At 39.7% G+C, this 23,969-nt stretch overlaps 3 protein-coding genes across 5 annotated transcripts; 1 reads left to right on the top strand and 2 right to left on the bottom strand.

Moving 5' to 3' along the window:
• Window positions 1-1,612: 1,612 nt before the first annotated feature.
• pcbd1 (pterin-4 alpha-carbinolamine dehydratase/dimerization cofactor of hepatocyte nuclear factor 1 alpha) lies at window positions 1,613-3,772 on the top strand. Its single transcript, XM_067236301.1, has 4 exons — window positions 1,613-1,696; window positions 2,590-2,721; window positions 3,013-3,093; window positions 3,183-3,772. The coding sequence occupies exons 1-4, from the start codon at window positions 1,694-1,696 to the stop codon at window positions 3,273-3,275; spliced, it is 309 nt and encodes a 102-aa protein (XP_067092402.1). The 5' UTR covers window positions 1,613-1,693; the 3' UTR covers window positions 3,276-3,772.
• On the bottom strand, window positions 3,770-13,680 carry sgpl1 (sphingosine-1-phosphate lyase 1). Of its 3 annotated transcripts, XM_067236298.1 has the most exons (15): window positions 13,542-13,664; window positions 10,227-10,344; window positions 9,886-10,051; window positions 9,614-9,681; window positions 8,997-9,144; window positions 8,604-8,683; window positions 8,268-8,396; window positions 8,087-8,175; window positions 7,776-7,884; window positions 7,585-7,683; window positions 7,359-7,505; window positions 6,954-7,192; window positions 6,709-6,855; window positions 6,459-6,579; window positions 3,770-6,348 (listed from the first exon to the last, which is right to left on the bottom strand). In XM_067236298.1, the coding sequence occupies exons 2-15, from the start codon at window positions 10,242-10,244 to the stop codon at window positions 6,211-6,213; spliced, it is 1,698 nt and encodes a 565-aa protein (XP_067092399.1). In that variant the 5' UTR covers window positions 10,245-10,344; window positions 13,542-13,664; the 3' UTR covers window positions 3,770-6,210. The 3 variants fall into 3 exon arrangements, with proteins under 3 accessions (XP_067092399.1, XP_067092400.1, XP_067092401.1); XM_067236299.1 differs by lacking the exon at window positions 10,227-10,344 and having other exon boundaries at window positions 13,542-13,680; XM_067236300.1 differs by lacking the exons at window positions 8,997-9,144; window positions 9,614-9,681; window positions 9,886-10,051; window positions 10,227-10,344; window positions 13,542-13,664 and adding an exon at window positions 8,783-8,916.
• A 4,980-nt stretch (window positions 13,681-18,660) lies between these two features.
• pdlim1 (PDZ and LIM domain 1 (elfin)) lies at window positions 18,661-23,156 on the bottom strand. The gene is made up of 8 exons (XM_067236941.1): window positions 23,039-23,156; window positions 22,734-22,842; window positions 21,973-22,124; window positions 21,713-21,797; window positions 20,671-20,855; window positions 20,399-20,541; window positions 20,085-20,202; window positions 18,661-19,381 (listed from the first exon to the last, which is right to left on the bottom strand). The coding sequence occupies exons 2-8, from the start codon at window positions 22,824-22,826 to the stop codon at window positions 19,195-19,197; spliced, it is 963 nt and encodes a 320-aa protein (XP_067093042.1). The 5' UTR covers window positions 22,827-22,842; window positions 23,039-23,156; the 3' UTR covers window positions 18,661-19,194.
• Between the last annotated feature and the right edge of the window lie 813 nt (window positions 23,157-23,969).

Genomic DNA, 23,969 nt, shown 5'->3' with positions numbered 1-23,969 from the left:
ACCATAGGGGATAGGTTCACAGAGTAAGTTACCATGGACACTTACCAAAAGTTTTCGTTATCTCTCTTTCTGGAACGGAAAACCCAGAGGTTTCCTCATTCTAGGTTACCCAACTCAGGGTTTTCACTAAACCAGCTTTCAACCCCTGTTTGTTCTAAGAGTTGGTTGGAGTGAGAGCATAGGCCTACTGTTTGGATAGTGTTGTATTTGTTTGGAGTTCTGTAGAGTTTAAGACTTCTGATTGAAATAGTTGTTCTTTGTAACTACGGTTAAATGGTTGTTGTTTCATTTTTCCACACCAGTTTTTTGTTCAAGCCAATACGCGGTATCGTACTTTATGTTTGTTCGTTTTTGTTGTTCACTCGCACATGGGGGGGGGGGGGGGGGGGGGGGGGCTTTGGGATAGGAAAGCTGCCCATGGGCATACACTATACACTTGTTGTGCCATCAGATGCACGGCTTCCTTGAGGCCATGCAGAGAGGCCTTCCTTGACGGCACAACACCGGGATCCTTTTGAATCCTTTGTGACTTATTTAGTGAGAAAATGGGTAGTACTGCACGTACTCGAGTAAGGCTAGCATGTCTCCAAATGGAAAGGGAGGAGGCAAGGGTTTATATACTATTATATGATGGTCAAATGCAGAAAGATCATTTCAGGTAGGCCTATAGCTAGATGATATCTGTTTCAGTCAAGACAAATTGCTAATACTCAGTAGCTACCAATCTGAACTGCATTATAATTTGCTAACAGTCCAGACCTAATGTTTGCACCTAAGTCCCCAAACAAGCGAATCGCTGAAGCATCATAGTCATTTGCCCATTCAGTCTGCCATTTAAGCTAAATCCATGTCACATCCTCTCCTTCTTTTCATTTCATTAACCAGTTAATTCCCCTGAGCGCTGCCTGTGACAGAGTTCACAAGGGTAATCTCACTGTAGAGCAACTCATTAACCTCTGACATGCACTGGAGCAGAACCAGTGACAGACCACTCAACATCAGGGCTCTCTTAAAGCTGCAGTAGGTAACATTAATAACTACATAGGAAATTGAGAAACAGCGCCCCCAGTACTTGTCTCAACTTCCAAACTTTCCTACAGCTCGAGTTTGATTGACAGTGGTTTTACAAAATAAGCCAAGGAGGAAAACCGCCTTGTCGAAAAAGTATTGCTGGAAAGTAGCTGGCCGCAGTGGAACCTCTGTGGAGTTGGCGTTCCACTGGCACTGAGCGGCCTGTGTTACTAATGTCAGTTCTCACATCTAAAATCTCACATGTTTAGTCTATAGGGGACAACAACAAAAACATCTGAAAAAAACCTACCTACTGTGCCTTTAAATTAATCTGATTGCTCATCACTGTTTATCGGAGGATACCAACTAGAGAAGAAGACAGTTCCCTTAATGAAAGCAATTTTCAGGTAGCATTCAGTCATTCAAGATATTTTTGTATTTCCTTTCAGTGGATGAGATCGCTAAATGTCATTACTGGCAGCAGTAGAGGATTTATGATTATTGCCGTGCAGTAGTTGCTGTTTGCAGCCATGGGTATTTCTCTTCAGGCTTCTGCATGGGCAGCTCGATGGGACCTTCGGCTCTGTTTTGCAGCTGCTTGGCTGTTATAGAAGATTATCTCAGTGCAAGAGAAGCTGGAGGAGAGCAGCCCTCAGTTTCCCTGTGTACATTATCTACAAGCATGGTACGTACACTGCCTTTGCTATGTCTGTATAAACCAACTGACTAGAGGAATATGCAGAGCCAATTATGCTTGTTTTCTATCAGACACACCTGTTGCCCTACCACGTTGTATGTAGTTTATAGGTCAAGATGAAGCAATTGATAATATTTTATGGCACAGAGCAATCTGTTCAAATCAGTAAGCTTGATTTCATAAATAATTATGCATGCACAATCAAAATAAATCAACTCTCATAAAAAGTAGTATAAGAAGAACGACATCCTAAACGAATTACAGTTTTGTTTATATAAAGACGCTATGCATTGTGTTCAACAAGAGCGAATGTGGCTAGATACTAAATGGATGAGTTTTAAATATCGTCTTAGTGTGCGTGTGCACCTGCGTCCACCAAATCTGACAATACCTCACAGATACAGCAGATTATGTTGCTATGATACCTGTTGATGTCATTGCCCTTTATCAGCAGTCAGCTTCATTGTGACATATGTTTGCACTGGACCTCTCTGCTTCAAAGCATTGGTGGTCCTTTCGGGGTTGGAAACGTTCTATATGCCCGCTGTTGATGTTGCAATAAAATGTCCAAATCACATATGATTTTAAGTACGTTGTAGTGTGTGATTGGGTAGTAAAAGCTATGTGATAAATAACTGAAGTCAAATGGCTCTATCTTCCGTGATGTATCTTACCTTTTAGGATCAAAAGAAATGAGTCATATGATTCTTAAACCATGTGAAAAAAAATGGTGGAATTCCATTGAAGTGATCAGGAGAGAGATCACTCCCTCCCCAGCCCCATGTCTTACATCAAGAATGCTAAACATAATTACTTCCAGATGGGGTCCTCCTAAACCAATCACAGCTAGCAATGGTGAAACTGCCCCTCTGCTCCTACAGGCCAGTAAGATCCAGGGCCTGAGTGAGGAAGAGAGAGAGCACCTCCTACCTCTGCTACGCAATGCCCAGTGGGTAGAGGTGGTGGAGAGGGATGCAATCTACAAGGAGTTCCTCTTCAAAGACTTCAACCAGGTCAGACTGGCTGACACAATTCATTCTGGCGCATGATGAAGTGCTAATGCTGAATGCGGTATTTTATGGTGGCCTATAGCAGTGGTTCTCAATCCTGGTCCTCGGGACCCCCTGCCCTGCAGGTTTTAGATGTTTCCCTGCTCCAACACACCTGATTCAAATGAATGGTCGTTGAATCAGGTGTGTTGGAGCAGGGAAACATCTAAAACATGCAGGGCAGGGCCTATAGCACAGTGTGCTTTTAACTGAGGACGTCATGACACATGCATTAAAGTTGTTTTTCTCTTTCAGGCATTTGGATTTATGTCCAGGGTGGCACTACAAGCTGAAAAGATGGACCATCATCCTGAGTGGTTCAATGTATATAATAAGGTACATACTTACATGGTTCTAAGGTTAAGCAACAATACCTGTAAGACAAAGCATACTAGTTCTCATTTTCCTTTGCTCCCCTCCACCAGGTCCAGATCACACTCAGCACACATGACTGTGGGGGGCTTTCCCAGCGAGACATCACCCTGGCAACATTCATCGACCAAGCGTCTGTCCTCTGAGCCCAACTCATAGCCTTACATTTCTGTCGGCCAGCATCAGTCACTTCAACTGGGACTGTCAGAGCCCAAAGATTAGTTCATGTTCATTCTAATGAAAAAATTACAAATTGAAAAGACCCCTTTGGGATCCAAATGAATATATGATAATAAGGTCTTGTTTCAGTGTAAAATATATTGTATAGCAGATATGGTTATAATAGCCTTATTGGGGTTCAGTGAATGTTTGTGGACAGGCTTTAAGGGGATGGAAATCATGAAAGAATTATATAATACCATACCAAACATTTCTGTTCTTCAAGTTGAAGTTCAGTGAAATAAAAGGCTAGAATAAAATTATTAGTTCATTAGTCATTCATGTTCATTCCAGTGACTTCATAAACTGTGTTCACAACCCAAGCAGTGCCTTTTTAGTCTGTTAGATGTAATGTCTGTGCCTAGTGTTTGTTTAAACTGACCAGTTACTGACGTAGTTAGAGCAAATAAAGAGTTCAGAATAACGAGTTGTTTGTTTATTTTTTTCATCTGAAAGAAACTTCATAAACCTGTAGGCTGTAAACCATTTATGTCATAGTGAATTCATTCCTACAACAATGTAACTGTTCAGAAATACCACATCTGTGTGCACACCATTTAAATTGTTTTACAGAGGAAACACCATTTGGAAGCATTTTCTGATTGTAACTGAACTAATGGAGCAACAATTGTTCCAAAAAAATACAACTCACAGAAGCAAATTCGTTAAACAATTGTCTTTGTATCAACCACATGACGGCGATATTTTTACATTTTCCACAAAATTTATTTATATATTTCAAGGAACAACATTTACATGTATAAAAGAGCACTGGACCTTACTGGGCTTGATGTTATGAAGCCAAATCCCTGAGGCTGATCTAAACACATTACCCAATAGCCCTCATCAATCTGGCCTCTGAAGGCATACAGGTGAATGCTACTTATGAATGTGAACATTGTGCCATAGATATCAAACAGCTGTTTCATGACAATCTATATATTCTGGTGTGGTAAGCAGCAATTAATTCAAGTGCTGACACAGAACAGTTCGAGTTAATAACATGTTAGCGTTAGGTGTGCTATTGAGTATTTAAAATTCCAATGATTGACTCTTGGTCATTGGAACATGTTAGTGGACATTTCCCCATAAATGGCTCCACCAAACTCTCACTAAAGACACACTTTTCCTAAATATGGATGAGCTATATCAGCTATATAATTTTTAGCTCCATGACTTGGGAATTAACCTGCCCTACCTGGTTTTTATCCTTGCTCTTTAATCACACACTGATTAAAGCTGGAATCTATCAATGTTTTTAAAGTGACAAATGGGTCAGTGAGAGTAGGGACCATACAAGCATTAGAGCTCAGCTAATGCATGTGCCTCCCCACAGCATGAACGTTGATGACAGATTAAAATGATTGAAAAACAGTGGTCACACACACTTAGTCAAGTCTTGGGAACTATAGTTTTGATTAAGGTCATCAAATCATCATTCAGTATAATGATAAATGTTGGACTAATTCCTTTCTTGCTCTCCCTTCCATGCCAGAAAGTAATGGTTGTACAAATTATGTACTACACAAAAGGAAAACAAAAACGTTAAAGCATTAGTTTGTCTATGAGCACAAATGGAAAAGCATTTGGGAGATCTGTAAAGGTTATTTTGGTGTTAAATTAGGGAATTAAGTGCTGCAAAACCGTTTCATCCCAGTATCATTGCATTTCAGAACAATTGCCATGCATTAACATTTTGGTTGAAAAAGTTAAATACTGCTAAACAGACTGGGATTGAGAAGCCTTACATGTAAATGCAAATTAAGTTGTTAATTAAGCAACACATTTGCATTGAACAGAAACTGAGGTAGATACAATTAGTAAAGAACTTAATGAATAACCTACAGTACAAACAAAAGAAGGTGTAGACAGTATTTGTATTGCGACTATACAGAGAATATAATTTGTATTACATTCGGTATTTCTGCTCCTAAATCACTGGTAAACCAACATAGGAAAGAGTTATGAATCCTCAAGTAAGAGGAGTTCTAAATACATAATGTCTAGTTTACTATGTAGTATGGCCATTGCTGGGATATCACTCTACAATAAAAACCAAATAGTCCCACAGGATTACTACAGTTAAGTTTTTAAATCAATAAGTACCTGGGGAAATACTTAAAAAAAAAAAAAAAAAAAGGATTGTGGTCCTTGCATGTTTCCATATTGAACAATACAAGGGCTTGATTCGTTTTTGATTGTAAATTCAACTGTAATCTTATAGTAAGATCATTCTAACCACTATACTTTAACAATCTTCATACTGTAGGTAATTGAACATCTGGATTGAAGACTGGGGCAGTAAAGGTTTCCCTTATGGGTTCAGATATCTAAAGCGTATTATAGTAAATTTATTGGCATGCTGAAATGTTCTTGGTCTTCAAAATGGAAAATAGATGACCTATTATCAATATTTTAGACATTCAGTCGACATTCATATGAGTAATTAATATGTAATATAGTAATTCATGTACTTGTATAATGGTATATGAAAAGGTTTTAAGCTGTTACCTATATACTGACAAGACTAAAAGTTAAATCGAGTTTGTAAATAAAAACAGTTGAGTACTGTATAGTTAAAGAAACACACACATGATGCTATGACATGAAAAATAATCACAGAGACATCATCTAAGTGGTTTAAGCCATACCTTCTCTGTGCCTTAAAAGGTATTTCAACAATTTCACTTCCCTATTTTTTAAAACATGGCTTGTGCCTTCTTCTTTGAAAATGGGCAAGTGTGTTACAGGTGGGCCGTATAAGGCAACCGTTAGATGACGTTGGCAAGCAAACCAAAGTGAGGGGGGGCTCATAACCCAGTGTTGATGGGGGGTTCAGGCCATAGCAGATTTAATCAGGGTTTAGTGCGCTTTTCCATTTCCATTCATGTGGCTAGTCTTGGCCACCTCTGTGCTGTAGAGGCAGTCTAGGAAGCCTCTGGAAATTTCAGTCACCATGGACCTGTCAGGGATGGACTGGGCCATGCCGTAGATAGCTCCCTACAAAGATAAAGCAACAGAAAGATGGGTTACATGGAGATACTAATTTAAAGAGATTTAATTTAGAGATCCTTTAAATTCCTTTAAAATCCTCTGTTGCTAGAACTTACCATTCCAGTGGTCTTCTCATTAGGGTTCTTCATTATAATATCCACCAGCTCATCAACGTCATTGATGAATTGGTCAGCCACACCTAGCTGTGTGTGCAGTACGGTCACACAAATGTGGATGCTGTGGTTCCACACAAAGAAATGTTACAATACCGGTTTTGATGCAGAGAATCAATTGGAACTCAGTGTACTGAAATTATTATTGCAGGTATTCTTATGATACAATTATCATATATTTTTTATTCCAAACCTTGATGGGAACTGTAGTGTGTTCAGATTCCAACCCTTAGATGTCAGTGCGTTAGATAGACGGAAGATGTCAAAGACGTCAGAACCCAACGCCACCACAGATACTTCCGGATCGCCGAACACAAACAGTCCCTCTATCTTACTGACTCTGTCAAGAAATTGAGATTGAAACAACTCTCAGGTTTGAGATGATTGAAAGCATCAAAATGAATTACATTAACTGACATTAACGACTGAGTATCTTACCCCATCTTGATAGTGCGTGTCGTCTCAATTATCTTCCTGGTAGTCTCTACGTAGCCACTCTCTCCTATGTGCATCATGGTGGCCCAGCATGCAGCAATGATGCCACCAGGCCGGGACCCTGCCACCGATGGGGAGGCATAGATACCCCCCTGCCAGTCCGGGGCTACGAAGTACTGGTAGTGTCGATATTTCTTGTCACTGTAGAGGATCACTGAGGATCCTTTAGGGGCATAGCCATACTGGGGAGTAGGAGGGTCAGACACAAGAACCAGTCAATACAATCTGCAATGTTACTCCATTAAAAAAAAAAAAAAAAAAAAAAGGTAATTGATTACATAGATCAAATTTCACAGTATAGAGCCACGAAAGCTGTAAAGTACAGTCCTGATATAATGGTCTTCATACCTTGTGTGTGTCTGCTGAAATGCTGGTCACTCCCTTTACCCTGAAGTCAAATGGAGCCAGCTTGAAGCCAGCCTTTGCCATGAACACGATGAGGAAACCTCCTAAGCATGCGTCCACGTGCAGGGGGAGGTTGTATTGCTGAGCCAGCTGAGGGACAGGTGAGGCAGAGTAAAAAAAAATGTCTTCCCCTTCTATATGTGTAGTTGAAAGATGGATGACTCTTTACCTTTCCTACTTCCTCAATAGGATCCATGACTCCATGGGGGAACTGCGGGGCCGAGCACACAAGCATGGCAGTGTTCCTACCGATGGCTCTCTTCATGGCCTACACAAACCCAAACCAGAAGAGGATTACGATAACTGAAGTACTGCCCAAATAAGGGCCTTATTTCAAGGGACGTCAATAAATATTTGCACCTTAACATCCACTTTCATCGTCTTCTTATCCAGGGGTATGTGAACCAACTTCATTCCGAAGTAGTTTGCTGCTTTGTCAAAGGCTGCATGCACACTTACTGGAGCAATGCTTTAAAGTGGGGGTGTGGGGAAAAATAGTGCAGCGTTAAATGTTCGGTGAATATAACAGCCTAGCCAGATAAAATAGTTTTTGTTATATTTTTCCAAGGACAGCTGAAACTGGAAACATTGTTGCACAAGATGGCATGCCAGGATTACTTTGTTTAAAACAATTACAAATCGACGGTGGTCAACATTTAGACTGAACTTACATCTCAGGGTGTTTCACACCCCGCTCATATGCCATGTCTCTGTAGGCCTTGCAGGCCATCAGTATACTCTCAGTTCCTCCTGAGGTCACCTTTTCATTTAAAAAACATGTATTATTTTCCAGGCCTCTGAATTGTTGATCTAATGAGACATTCAATGAGGAAGTGCTGCATGAACACTCACTGTGCCGCAGGAATTGGGCCCACCGTGGAAGAGAGAACATGTCATTCTCACAACTTCTGCTTCCATCTTCCTGACACCGGGGAAGATGTCTGGATGAAGTGGGTTACTCCATGCAAAATCACCATAAACCTATGGACAAGATAAAATTAAGATAAAGATACAATTATTTGATTAACCAACAATTAAGTTTTATTGGATACACATTGGTCAGTTCTGTTCAGTTAATTCTGTTATATAGACTTAAATATTTTCCCAACTGTAGTGACCTGTATTGACTGAAACATTTATTTATGTGTCCCATTTCTATTTCTAAACAAAGCATTAAAAACAATATACCTTCACTAGAAGTTTGGTGAGGTTCTCATCTCCCCAGTAGACTGCACCTGATACCTTCCCCTTCTCCCAGTCCACCTCATCTGTCGGGAGCAGACACCAATGATTCAAATTATTACACATGTCACACTGCACATGAATGCATTTACATTAAGCAGATGCTCTTATCCAGAGCGACTTACAGTAAGTACAGGGACATTCCCCCAAGGCAAGTAGGGTGAAGTGCCTTGCCCAAGGACACAACGTCATGTGGCACGGCCAGGAATCGAACCAGCGACCTTCTGGTTACTAGCCCGATTCTCTAACTGCTCAGCCACCTCACAACAACAGTACAGTAGGCTGCATTTTGACAGAGATCATACAGAGAACATCTTAAAAGGGTTCTCATGGACTTACTCAGTGACTGGTACTCTTTGATCCTGTCTAGGACCTCTTCATGCTTCAGGCCTTTGGAGGGCAGTTGTTTGGTGTAGCTCATGCCCTCCTTCAGGGTACAAAGGCTCACAGACATGTCATCCAGGGCCTTGTTAAGCTGGGTCTGAATCTGTCACAAAGAAATGGACACTGGAGTCACGTGAAACACATCAAAAATAACACACTCAAGAAAAGCAGTGGTAAGGAAAGGAAGAGTGCTTATGGCAGTTAAGGACAAATATTATATTGACAAATGTTTCACGTAGTCAGCAACTTGAAAATCATTTAAATCAAAACAATAAACTTACATTTGGTCAAAGTAGGTTGTGACTACTAGAATAAACAGATATTTGGTCTATGGGAATCAGCTGAGTGAAACTATTCAGTCAAAATGTGACTATGCTCAGTGAGACAGTGGTATAATGGCCAAGAGTAACCCAACATTATCCCAAGTCCATGATGTAAAGTCTGTCAAAGGTCTCCCCCCCTTCTGTTCCCCCTCTGCACGCCAACAAAAGAATGACTCACAACCTCTTCAAAAGGAAGTGCCAGAGCACATCTGCAGCAAAGAAGGAAGAGAAGAAAAAAAAAATACTTACTGATGTGCCAACATATGGTATTTTTCTGATGATTTGAAAGCACTGCTTCTTGATTCGGGATGTGAGGCCTAATGACCACAATGGGGGAAAAAGTGGTTTTGAAATGCTGCTAGACATAAAGCCACAAGACATGAGACATCTGCGTGTGGTGGTTAAGACAAATGAAAAGGGGGAAGACAAGATTTTACAAAATTGAAACTGTGTTTATCCTATTATTAAGAGTACCAATTTGTGTGTATCATCTAAGACTTTGAAGATTTAAGAGTGCTTACTTTCTTGCTGAAAGAGAAAGCCTTTGAGCCAGACTGCCCCCAGTGTGGAAATAAGTGTAGCTCCAATGATCTGCCATGGCTCCAGCTCTTTACAGCGAGTGTTGACCAGCTGCTTGCCTTCCTCCAGGTACAGAAGTAGCATCTCCTTATACACCTCCAAGGCACTCTGGAAACCAAAAATAATGATGTTGCTAATGCCAAATTGTAAAAAAGCTGATATTCATTCATTCACGCGAGGAATGAAACTTAACAAGGACAAGACCTGATGTTCCAAACAAACTTTAAATAGCGTTTGAAAAATAAAAAGCTTTATAAACATATATATAAACAATATAACTTACTATGTAAACTTGTGTCATCCTGATATACTCCAATTTCACTCTCTGTACTATGGTTGAAGATTAAATAAACAACACTGACTCGATGAACCTGTCAGTTTGTCATTTTGCTGTTCCTTCTCTGTGAGTAGGAGAGACAATAGTCAGCTGACTAGATCCTATCCTCAGACTCCTCCCTCTTTCATAAGAATTAGAATATCTAAAGAAGGTGCGTCAGCTACTGGGACACAACGTTTCCTCTGAAACAAATCAAAGCTATAAGATTATACTGTATTGTATGTGTCAAGATTGTATAGCTTGTCAGCAACTTCAGTGTTAAACTGTAGTGGATAAAAATAAGTATATAGCTAATAGTATATTTGTAGTAAATTGCAAACCTGTGTATTGTGCCTGAGTAAATGATTCATGTAATATGTACTTTTGTAAATGCCATAAACATTTATGCAGACATCTTTAATGGTACTTTTATCTCTGTGGACGTGATAGACCACTTGATAACAATAAAGATTGTATTACTAAATTGTAGTACTTATCAGATTAAGACAAGTTTAAGGTCCACAGAACTACCTTACAAAACTCTTGATACTTACACAAACGTACCTGATGCAATACTTAATTAACACATAAAAGGAATGATTATCTAAGCAGTGGCTTTACATTAAATCTCACTGATAGATAAATATACACTGCCTGGCCCAAAAAAAAGTCACCACCTGGATTGAACTAAGCAAATACCGGTAGGTAAGAGCCTCCCATTGGATAATTACTGCATGGGTGAATATGTTTAAGCTGGCAAGTTATTTAACCCTAACCGATGCAGTGAGTAGCTTCTCATTTCTTAAACAACCATGTCGAAGGACACATCCTGTGGTCGTGAAAAAGATATTAATCTCTTTCAGAAGGGTCAAATTATTGACCAAGCAAAGAAAACATCGAAGAAAATTGCTGAAACTACTAAAATTGGGATAAGAACTGTCCAATGGATTGGACTCTGGAGCAATGGAAGGTCATGTGGTCTGATGAGTCCAGATTTACCCTGTTCCAGAGTGATGGGTGCATCAGGGTAAGAAGAGAGGCGGCTGAAGTGATGCACCCATCATGCCTTGTGCCTACCATACAAGCCTGTGGGGGCAGTGCTATGATCTGGGGTTGCTGCAGTTGGTCAGGTCTAGGTTCAGCAACATTATGCACCCAAAGAATGAGGTCAGCTGAATATACTGAATGACCAGGTTATTCCATCAATGGATTTTGTCTTCCCTGATGGCACAGGCATATTCCAATATGAGAATTCCAGGATTCATTGGGCTGAAATTGTGAAAGTGTGGTTCAGGGAGCATGTGGCATCATTTTCACACATGGATTGGCCACCACAGAGTCCAGACCTTAGCCCCATTGAGAATCTTTGGGATGTGCTGGAGAAGTCTTTGCGCAGTGGTCCGACTCTCCCATCATCATTACAAGATCTTGGCGAGAAATGAATGCAGCTCTGTACAGAAATAAATGTTGTGACATCGCAGAAGCTTATCAAAACGATGCCACAGCGAATGCGTGCCGTAATCAAAGATAAAGGTGGTCCAATGAAATATTAGAGTGTGACTTTTCTTTTGGCCAGGCAGTGTATAATTACATAAACCCTTTAAAAACCAATATCTAAAGGCCTATGATCCAGATAGTTTCCTTGAAACAATCCATGATCTTGCCTTGGTTTCTCCACTGTCACTGATATCACATAACAATGATATGATGGTATATTATGACAATCAGGCATTCCACTGATTATATAAAACTACTGTACAGTGGAGAAGCAATAGTTAAAATATTTAATATGTAGGATTGAAAAACCTTGTCCATTTAAATCTTCATAATCTTTATCATAATTTGGAAAGATTAAACTGTTATCTTTTGAAAGGGCAAAAGGCAAGTATGGGAAACTGTTGCAACACATACAGAACATTTGTCACGCAAGCTAAGTTATACATTTACATTTACATGTAGTCATTTAGCAGACGCTCTTATCCAGAGCGACTTACAGTAAGTACAGGGACATTCCCCAGAGGCAAGTAGGGTGAAGTGCCTTGCCCAAGGACACAACGTCATTTGGCACAGCTGGGAATCGAACTGGCAACCTTCAGATTACTAGCCCGGCTCCCTCACCGCTCAGCCATCTGACTCATACAACATTTTAGAGAACTTTCAAAAGTTTGTGTTGTAGTATCCTATTATCTCTATTGTTGTTTGGATGCCTAGGCCCTTACAATTCCCTCAAGGAGTCGCCTATTCTGTAAGGGGACCTTTGTTGTCTCTAAGGGGAGGTCATATTTCTTATGGAAATGTACTGTGTGTGAAAAGGCCGCTGCAGGAAAGCATAAGGGACACATAGCCTGACAACATAGCAGGTTGCATGACACGTTTTTCATTACTCTGCTTAGTTAACCCCACCAAACCAGTTAGAGAGCATGTTATTCTGACTAGGAGTTCTGATATCTACCGTTAGGGAGTGGACTCATGAATGACAAGGCCTTGGTTAAGTTGAATTTATTGTAGGATTTAGGTTTATAGACACAGTTTCCCAATATAGTTATAAATACATCTCAGCTTATACATCTATTCTACTAGTTTATAGACTCTGATGCTGATGAAAACAGATCTCCAATGGCCAAAGTACACTGCTTATTATAGTACTTCCTGAATGTTTGTGTTGGACAGGAAGTCTAACCATACACATTGTTGGCAGGACAGATGGCATACTATATACATATCTGTGTAAAAAATCTCTTTACAACCATCTCTACTTAAATTCTTCAGAAAACATTTACTGTTTATGTGTTTTCTTTTTCTGAAAGAAAATCTGAATTGTTGTGTTTCCATGTGAGCCAGGTCGGTCTGTGGCAGCATTTTAGTGTCGGTTACTAGCTATTCTTGACTGTGAAAGAATTTAAACCCTGGTATAGTTAAAGATTCAAACTGAGTCTGAACACCAAGTAATTGTTGCACTTATAAGAAACAGGTAGCGGTTGGTCTAAACTGGCCCTCTCTTTTAGATTTGACTATCAAACTTCCTTCAATCTGACAGGTTGTATTCGCGTCTTAAATTTGACACTTTCAGTAGCGTATCCCTTCGAACATTGTATCAGTGTTTGATACACTTCCAGTTTGGGCTACATGTGGAAAAAAAGACAGATCGAACAACACAGCAGCATACAGTAGCCTAGAGCAAATAAAACATCCGAGCCGTCACTCACTTTCTTTTCAATAGCAATGTAGCCTACTTTCATTAAAGAAAATACCGTCAGCTTCAGTTTGACAAAATTCACTTACCCAATAGTCCATGGTAGGTGTCAAGCCGTCAAACTGCTATCTTCAAATTATTTTCTTAACTGGAATACCTTAAAATTATATGTAGGCCTATTGCATGCTAACCTTCCAAGGATACAATCAACATATCAAGACAATCGGCACCTACATTCAGGAAGTGTCTTACAACTGAGAGTGGTGTCTGTTGTGAAATCGTTGCGTAGTATTATGCACTACCTACACCACTGTAGATTTTTAACTGAGATGTAATCGCTGGATGGACAAAATCTTACTGGAGCTACCGTTCGAACACTGTAAAGATCAGGCACAATGGCAGCAGGGTTGCATATTTAGACAGCAGAAAACGTAGTACTTACCAAAGCACTTTCGTCGCATAGGCACTGACGCTAAATGTTTTCATCCATCGGATCAACACAACAGTGCCCCCGAGCGCTTGCAAAGGGACTATACCGATGACACGCACCGTTGCCTGACACATAGGCCTGTCTGACATAAACAAGCGTGACTATTTAAAAACCTAATTACTAAGCAGACCTCAAGAATAGCTATTAACAAAACAAAAACCAGGAATTTAGTGTCCTAGATTGTCTAGGTTATTATTCAGGTACATTTCACATAATATAGGAGTTATTGTTTTTAATGGATCACCCAATGGTAAATGGTGGAATAGCAAAATTCTGAATGAAAGCATCCTCAGGAAAATTTAGATTTTAACCTTATAGAAGTAATCTTACATTTCGTCTAGAATGACAATGGTTTCGTCTAGAATGACAATCGTTGTATTTACAGGCGACATACATTAGCATCAACCCTTCTTAACGAATGTATTATTTTTTGTATCTAATACTGACCAAGGTGTGAGTTCATTTATGTTTCTTCATTTTACCTTGGTAATCATAAGCAAATGAGCAAACATTATTAACATACTATTATTCAAATGCTTCTTACAGAGTTGCTCTATCATGTCGAATCTATATGTCCAAACTATGCTAGATTGACTTGACATCATTTTAAGGTTTAAGAGTGTTGTAGTTCATTTTATAATTGACATAGACAGCAAACTATTTATGCATTGGATGATTTCTTGCATTGGATGATTACTTGCAACAAAGTGAAGTACACTTTGTTGCAAGTGTCCCAAACAAGCCGCTGCGAACAGGAACCATCTATTCAGTCTTTAATTTATGTAGATGGAAAGCAAATACAGCACCGTTACAACTAAAGACAGTAAAGGAAGAAATTATTTTTAATTGTTGTGTTGAGGGGGAAATACTTGCAATCATAAGCCTATTTCATCTAATTAAAAGCATCAAGACCTAAAATCAATAAAAGTGGACAAAATAAAGGTATTCATTTGTGGGATCCAAAGAACACAAAGAAGTTCAAGCACCGGTCTGTTTGCTATTCCGCGATAATTGGTGTATATTGTCATCAAAAGCTTACTTATTAGAACACAATACATAGACTGTGAAAAAGAAACTCTAAAGCACATTAAAATTGAATTACTTCTTGCATGAAGTGTGCTCAGGGTCATTCTGGTCACGATGCGCATACATCTCCAAAAGCGCACGCGTCTCCAAAGGCGCACTTTTTTTACTTTCTAAAGAAAGAGACATTGTTGGGAGTTTTCACAAGAGGTGTACATATGGCATCCGGGTTGTAATTAAATGTTTTTAAGATGTTTTTCTTTCTCAGAGGGAAGTTTCCCTTTTCTTCTCTATGTGCAGCCTTTTACGTGTCTGAACAAGAGGGGGACAAATTCAATGGGTTCGCCGCTAGTTTCGAACAAATGGATGGCAACAATCTGGTCAGCGAGTTTTAGACTTTGATTGCCCTCTCAAAACGTCCTTCAAACAAAAGCTGAAGACGAAAATAAAGCCCCACCTGGTACTCCTGTTTGCTAAAATAATAATAAATAGATTTCGTTTAATAAATAATTACAACAGATTGGAAAGTGGGGTAGTAGAGGAAGTATTAATCAGGAGACTCCGGCAGGTATCACCTGCTCACGAGCTCGCTCAGTTTATTGTTAAATATTGTTAAATCACTTTCCTACCAACTCTGTCCCGATATCTACTATTTCCACAGCAACTGAGAGTCTATGTTTGCCCATACTTTGCATAACAAGCAGGACACTACACTAAGCTGATAAAAATCAAGGACTGAGACTGACAGCTTCAAACTCACACCTGTCCATGATATCCGAATATAGATTTGGCATCAAATGATTATTTGTAAAGCGGTAATATTTCGTTTACTTTAGACTTTTTGTGCCTTTTATAACAGCAAGACAGCATCTCCTATCTCACTGGGATATTTGTCCATTTTATTGAAAGCATATGGTTATCAGGTAGCTGCCAGAATACATATTTGGATAGAAAGTTAAGGAGTGCTTTTGTGTTACCTTGCAGGTAACATCAAAGTATAGTCTACTGTAAAGCCACATTATTTTGTCATTCACAAATTGGGGAACATGCATTCTGATAATAAAGATATATACAAAAATAACTAAAAAGAGTACAAGAATATAATGCGCACTAGACTTCTTGGCGACAATGGTTACTTTGGAGATGTCATAGCGCAGAGATACATTCTTACATCTAGGCATAAATGAAGCTTTTATTTACAGGACAAAGAGCCAGACCCTTTGTCCTGTCACCATCCACTGCACGTTTCTCTTTTTCAATTACTGTTTATATGTTAGCCCCATGCGTAACGTGGCGTACCTAAACACCTGTTTCTCGCGCAATCTCTCACGAAAGGTAAATATTTGACAGCAGATTTGTGAAAGTATTCACTGTACATAGCCTTCCCTCTCCTATTAACTTTTTTTTTCATCGCTAGAACTCTTTTATTTTATAGACGGTCTTTTTCGTGTCCAATTAAGAGATGGTTTATCCGTATTGCTCCTTAAATGAAATACCTGGTTTATTTAGATCGCGCACACCAGTGCGTCAACATACTTATGTTTAAATATGAGGTTGTCATTACTCAAGAGATTTAGAAAACGAATTAGATAATAAATTAAACTCTGTTCTCGTGATCACCAGCTCTGGTGAACACATTGGTGCAGAGATTAACCTACCAACTTTAAGCGTAAAGGTTCTATTTAGTGTCCCTGCCTTCGATAGAGGAGTTTAGGAACAGATCATCTTTAACCTGCTGGGAATTAAGTCTTGTAGCCTACAGGATTGATTAGGCTTATTAAGCCTAATCAGCCTTTGAACATGTCGTCCATTGAGCGTGGGGATGAAAAAGACAAGCCTACTGTATAGGCCTATACATGTGTTCATGTGCGGAATTGAGCATCACATCCATCGCCATGTGTGGTTGTTCACGGCATCTAATACCATGAATGTGAATAGCCTAAATGTAATCCAAAACATAATTCCTTTGATGTGTAGATGCAGCATTCTCAATTCCAAACCCTCACCTTAACCCTATTTCGAAGGCTATTAGTTTCATTGATGATTGGCATCACATAACCTTGAGAAAAAAACATTTATTACCGTGATTTCGTGAAAACCACTTAGTAAGTAAAATCGTGTTGTACATAACCCAAAATACACTGGAGAGAACATACATTGTTGTCTAAATCCTGATTGGTCACTTCTCAGCCACTGTTGATCCAGGCGCAATCAAAGCACAGAGATAAGATAAAGGAAGCATAAAATGACAGAGATGCTCATCAACTCCGCATTGTCAGCTGTCAACGTATATAGAGCTCCCAGCAGGCGTGAGACTAGCCGTCTTCAAAGTGCCTCAGCAAAAGGAGCGAAGGACACAATACTCGATCCTTATTCTTCCAGGTTTCACTTGTCAAGTAAGTATTACCGTTTATCTATTTTTTTTTTACAACTTACAGCGACTTTTCTCAATATATTGATCTATATTTTTATGAGATCATGAGATTGCAATTCATATTAAACAGAAAAATATGACTTCGTGTATTTTGCAGGATGACACCAAAATCACTGTGCGCCTCCGTCGAACAGCATGCTAACAAACACGAAATGATGGACAATCCTTCCCCGTTTCTCTGCAACGATTTGATGGAAGTCCTCGATGTCCCATCAGCGAGAAAATGTATGTTGGTTAACTTCAGTAATTGCCGAGACAAGTTTGCACGTCATGGTGTGGAAGGGAAATTAAAAGCAAAAAGGGATTTGACCATAAGGAGGAACAGTCGCAGGGTGAAGGCTAATGACAGAGAAAGGCATCGCATGCACGACCTTAACTCGGCGCTGGACGTCCTAAGAAAGATCCTTCCTGCTTTGCCTGACGATGCCAAACTGACCAAAATTGAAACTTTGCGCTTTGCACACAATTACATTTGGGCACTTACCGAGACTTTGCGGATGGCTGATCAATTTGGTCACATTCCTAACTACATTCAACGTGAAGGATACTTACCTGTGTCACAGGTCCACATTGACAATCTGGAATCTCCCATTAGCGTGTTCTCGGCTGAGTGGGACTCGACATCAAACGTATCCTCATTGTATGGGTCTGCAGACATGACAGAACATGTCGACCCTTTTGTTGACCATGCAGGAAATTGTGAAATTAATCCAAACATCTTTGCAATGGAACAATCAACCATGTACCCCATCGCATTATATTTTAGTTTTAATCAGATTATCGATGATTAATTTTCCTAATTTCAATTATTCATTTGCATAAGCACTTGCATATCAACTACGAATGCACTTTTACATGTTGAAATGATCTTGATGGTGTATAAGTTAGTAATGATCTTATGCCGTTATGTATTGTGTAATATAACGTCAATATATGGCATGTGGCTATACTGTTTATCTTATTAAATAATCTTGAAAATAATAAGGCTGTGTATAAAAATATATATTCAACAAACACTGGGTACACAAATTCCTATAACTGAAAACGAATCAATTAGGTCAACAAATTAATTTGTGTCTGCATCACAAACCATAGGTTATATTTAGTTTTCCCACCAATGAGTACCTAGACCATATCCAAGCTTGGGTTTTGTAGCCATTAATGATAGGACACCCTCTACTGGCAGACCACAATAAACCACAGACACTACACAAACTGAAATTAGTCCAACATCCAACTTTTGATATTGAGTTAAATTCAGTTTTATTCAGTAATAATAACCACGTACATTAACAATAACCAATTGATTCTGAAACAAAGAAAAAACTAAACAATACAGTACTTTATGAAAAATATGAAGGCCAGTAATAAAGTGAGACTGGTTTAAGATTCTGGTGACATAACTGGATGTGACACCATGTTGGCCTTTGACATCTGCAATTAGAAGATTGGGCCTCAATGTTGCAGGGAGAAAGAGATATGAAACCAACCACACAGGGCCTATGCACCGAAATACTTTTGAATTTAGCGTTCATTAAATTTGATTATTCCATCATCATTTCATAGTATTCTTTGGTTAACATTCTAAATATCAATGCTTATGTGCAAATAATCATGACAAAACTCAACGAAGTCTTACATATGCCTAGCGGCTATAGTTTTGAAGAGTTATGGAATAATAGACACGCTTCCATTAGGACAGAATAATTGGATGGTGGAATGTCTTTGTTTGTTCTCATTGTGCTCAGGGGTCTCTATGGAGATGTGCAGTATGAGCCAGAGTTCAATGAGCACTCTACTTTGGGAAGACGGTGACCACATCGTATCCCTCAGGAGGGGTCATGCGCTCACGTGCGTGCTTCTCGCAGTAAATCTGGTCTTCGACGAAGAAATGTCCCTTCTGTTTCAGGTTGATTTCGCAGTCAGAGCAGATGTAGCACTCAGGGTGACGGAATTTGTCCCTCAACTTGACAACCATGCCTCTGTGGAATAAAGTGGACCGCATGCTCAATGGTTGGATTTGATTAAACCCATCTTAATTATACAATGTACTGTAAACTTGCATTTGTGATGTAAATCTTGCTAATTCTCTCACATAACTATAAGCAATACAAGCACATGCAAGTCTAAGTCTAGTCTAAGTAATAACCAGTAAGGATCTACAATCTATGGTACACATGTATTCAAACGGCTACTATACATTTAATTCAGGGAAAACATTTCTGTCAGTGTCATATGAGAGGCATAAAAAACAAAGAAGGGGGAAGTCCTTGCAGAGTGCCTAACAATATTTCACCTTGTCTAAGAATGTAGACTGAACTGTGCCAGCCAATCCTCTATGGAGGTCACACAGTAGGCTTGTCAAAGCTCCTTTAGAGCATCTTTAAAGTCTTAACACTTCATAACCAAGAGTTAACAAGCCCTCAAGTGCACAGCTGTTTGCAGAATGCATACAGCATGGCTGTACAGTATATCAGTCACTGACACTGAACTTCAAGGGATTTGTAAAAGTAACCACAAGGAGGGGACAAAGATCAATAGTAAATAATGTCAGCTCTGGCCTTGGAAGGCAACAGGCTCAAAACATTTTATATTGACATGGTACGGGAAGCTATGAGCAACACATACATTGGCTACAGATTCAAGGATTTATTAAATACTTGTGCCTACCACTAATGTACTTACACAATCCCTGATCCACACTTGTCACATATGGGTATTTTGTCTGTATTTCCCACTGATGAACCCATTTTTGTTGTGGGTGGTCTCACACTCCTGAATCCTGACGGCTTGTCAGGGTCACCTACAACCCAACAAGAACAGATGACACACAACACACAAATGAACACAGACACAGTACGGGAGAGATTCAACCTCTATACAGTATATACTGCAAATGAATTATTTGCATGAGACAACATTTTGTTCCTAGACAAAATACTATTGTAAATGTTGATGATGTGCTCTTTGGACTTATGCAGGTGTGTTGCTGTAGTTACCAGTCTCCAGAATCTCCTGCAGCACCATGAAGGAGGCTGACTGTCGAGGAGGCTCATCTGACTCCTGGTTCTCCTGCAGCATTTTGTACACCTCGGAGTCTGCTGCTATTGGTGGGCGACTGCCTGGCTTTGATGGATCAGGGCTATCAAGCAATTAAAACACACTTCAATGACTTAAAGTGAATCAAACGGCACCCAAACCAAGCCTATCCTGTGCAAACAAATGATGTTGAAATAGTGAATGGATAAAGGATGACAAATGCTTTGCTTACATGCTCCCGGACTCATTAGCACTGGCAATGGTTTTGGCCTCATCCACAGTCGTGTTAAAGTCCTTGATGTTTTGTGAGGAATACAGCCCAGATGGACTATTGTACTGATTGGTGACCACCTTGGAACCGCATGCAGCAAACGGCAGAGCACTCCTGTTGTGGGCGGAGCCTATTTGTTTAACCTCCTGTAGGTGGATGGAGTGAAGAGAGTGTAAAGTGTTCAGATTTTAACCTGATGTTGAATACAATGCATATTATATAGCATGTGACACATGCATACTTATGACCCATGCAATATGTATTGTGACAGTTGCATGCGAACCTGTCTAGCCAGCCAACTTAGGCTCTCCTTGACAAAATACAGGGACATTTAATTTGGATCATAACAAAAGCTGGCAAATCTCTCTCATGCTTTAACAATATAAATGTGGCAAACAATAAACACACAGAACAACAAAATACTGTGACAAAGCCAGTTGCTTTGCTTCCAACTGAAAATCCATTTGAAATAAAAACGCCAATATGACAACCTCAAATGCATTTTTAGTTTACTACCTTTAAATGAACAAGATGGTTCATTTAATGGACGAACTAGCAGTGAAAAGACCAACCAGAAATCCACACAAAATAAATGCTTTCCTTAAATAGCAGTGACCATAAAGCAACAGTAATGTGACACATCCCTGAAAGCTTGGGAGACCAGCATATCACACACTTCCTACATGAATTCACACTTTGGCCTCAATTTTCCATTCAGTAGGCAGGAACTGAGTCTGCGTCAGAGCTTGGCTGATAAACTACGGTCTCCTAGGATATCTCCTGTTAGGAAGTAAACAATGACATCATCTCTGGCAGTGCCAAAATCCCAAGCATTTGTTATTGAACGACAAAGACGTCCAGATACTGTATGGCTTCTTCTTTGTGCAAGGACTAAGTTAATCCTTAAAGACAGTGCAGGCTTTATATACACCTTGTTTAAAAGTTGGATGTCTAAATTATTTTCCTGGTGCGAGTCATGTCAAGTAAAATAGGACAGACATACCTGCGGCTCGGATGCAAGATTCATCTTGTAGGGATTGGCCTTTCCTTCCTCAGATGAGAGCGGAGACCACATTTTGGATTCTGACCTAGGACGGCCACACACATGTTAAAACATGTAATGTAACTCACCAGGCTTGGTGGATTGTTAAACAAAAGCACATCAGATGGAGGACATTACAATACGCACAACTGCTAAACTGCTATTTGACCCTTTTTTTTTGCTCTGCTGAGACTGTGTCGACAATACATCTGCAGTCCTACCTGTCTACAGAGAGGACCATCTCTTCTATGCATCCCTTAATCTTGTTCTGTGCTTGCAGGTGAGTCATGTGTTCAGTAGCTTCTCCATCTATGGCCAGGATCATGTCCCCAATACAAAGGTTGGCTTGGGCAGCTTTACTGCTTGGGGTAACCTGGAAAATACAGCGTTACAAGTATTATCTTCTTTATTGTATTTAAAACTTCATATTGTCAACATTAACATAAATTCCAAACAAAATCATAAGGGTTGCTTTTCCAGATCTAACCCTTAAAAATATCAAAGCCAGAGATGTTGGGAAAGTCCACAAAGAGATCAATGCGCATCCCCAAAATGTCCAGGACCGCAAGCCAAGGTAAAATGTACTTGTTTACAATATTTATTAATATCTGACTCTTAACCGGAAAACCATAAGGGAGGTGTTAATAACCAGGTTGATTTATGTACCCACATGGATAGTGAAAGCATGAGGATGGGGGTGGTAGGGCCTAACGCCTCATTTCAGTATTACAGTCCTTAAAATGTGTACAACAGTCCATGTATCATACCGGTATTCACACTCACATCGTGCAACATTGTTTCCTAAAGTGTTAAGATGAATATCTTTCAAATGATTGCAGTTCTGTTTAAACCCATACGCTAGTGTGTAACCGTTGTCTAAAAAAACGAAAAACATTCCTTACACAGTTGAGAGCTTTCATGAAGGTGAAAATTCAACTACGAACAGTGCGGTTACAACACAGTCTGCTAAACAAACACTTACCCGTGAGATAGTCAATGGTTGTTCGAAATCCTTCCCACCAACCAGACGGAATCCCCAGGGTCCAGGACCTTGCATGACAACTCGCAGAGGCATTATTTCGCTGCGCTTCCTGCCAGAGGACACACGTACAGTATTGAAAGTGAAGTTCTACAAGACTCAGGGTAGCTACTTTAACACCAGAAGTGGGGCGGTTCCTGTGGTTAAGTTGGGCGAGTAGTTTTTGAAGTTTCCACGCTGATAAGAACGATAGCCTTAGTTTGTTTTAGGGACGTACCGTTACGTCACCGTATTATATGCAAGCTTACCATTTATGGTAGAGCCAAATCCCAGGATGTGGAATGTGCCGCTCCCAAAAATTGAATTCCTGCAGTTCGCTGTAGAGAACTACAGAAGCCAACCGATTGAGACATGCCCACAGTTCAAGTACACTGACTGCTGGTAGTCCAGTCAATAGGGTATACGCCAGTAGACTATAGGTCTACTACGGGCATTTATTCCACGTTGTAGGCTAAACCCGAGTTTTTCATGTTTATTAATGACTTCCGGATAATAAAGTAATCATGATTATAAGCGTAATCGACTATGCTGCCCTCTGGGCCTATTGTCGTCTGCCAGACAGCCGTCTGGTCTGGGCTTGAAAAGGAAGTCACAGTAGTCCTCAGGGTTGCCAGGTCCAGCAAATTTCCAGCCCAACGAGTGCTCAAAACCATCCCAAAAATGCCTAAAAACTAGCCCAATAGTTAACATACATAGCCTACATAGTTAACATGTAAAAATTACTGGTCGATTCATATTTTCCTTATTTCCTTCTATTTTCACGTTTCAGTTCCTTACAACAAATAATTTAATCATTCCGCTTCCTATCACCACCGAACAGAGACACAGAGCAATAATTACTTTATGAAAGTGAGGAGACACATAAGAAAGTGTTTGTCGGTTATGAACTCTGAACTCTCCCCACACACTTTTCTCATCTGTGCTGTTTCCCTCTCTCCCAGCGTTGGCCACCACGGGGCAGAAATGCGGCAATTTAAATGTTTGTTATTTTCAAACTTGGTCATTTTTAAACAGTTACAAGTTCCTACTCTAGCCTAAATGTATTAATGTATCTAAATGTAGGCCTAAATAGAAAAGTTTGAAGTTCAAAATGTCCACTTTCTATGGTGACCTTTGTATAAAACAGGAACAGTTTTCTTACATTATAAGGCTATTTAGTACAATAAGGAAATTAAATAA

The sequence above is a fragment of the Osmerus mordax genome, chromosome 5 (genome assembly GCF_038355195.1).
Source record: "Osmerus mordax isolate fOsmMor3 chromosome 5, fOsmMor3.pri, whole genome shotgun sequence".
NCBI lineage: Eukaryota > Metazoa > Chordata > Actinopteri > Osmeriformes > Osmeridae > Osmerus > Osmerus mordax.
This window is presented reverse-complemented; position numbering and strand designations above follow the sequence as displayed.

Bases quoted from the DNA above. Each gene is read 5' to 3' on its own strand.
- pcbd1 (XM_067236301.1), top strand. The intron at 2,722-3,012 runs GTCAGACTGGCT...TTTCTCTTTCAG, and splicing joins TCTTCAAAGACTTCAACCAG to GCATTTGGATTTATGTCCAG. The intron at 3,094-3,182 runs GTACATACTTAC...CCCCTCCACCAG, and splicing joins GGTTCAATGTATATAATAAG to GTCCAGATCACACTCAGCAC.
- sgpl1 (XM_067236298.1), bottom strand. The intron at 9,145-9,613 runs GTAAGTATTTTT...TCTTTGTGACAG, and splicing joins TACCATATGTTGGCACATCA to ATTCAGACCCAGCTTAACAA. The intron at 7,885-8,086 runs GTAAGTTCAGTC...CCCACTTTAAAG, and splicing joins GGTGTGAAACACCCTGAGAT to CATTGCTCCAGTAAGTGTGC.
- pdlim1 (XM_067236941.1), bottom strand. From the start codon at position 22,826: ATGCCTCTGCGAGTTGTCATGCAAGGTCCTGGACCCTGGGGATTCCGT. The intron at 22,125-22,733 runs GTAAGTGTTTGT...TGTATTTTCCAG, and splicing joins AACCATTGACTATCTCACGG to GTTACCCCAAGCAGTAAAGC. The intron at 20,542-20,670 runs GTAAGCAAAGCA...ATTGCTTGATAG, and splicing joins GCTAATGAGTCCGGGAGCAT to CCCTGATCCATCAAAGCCAG.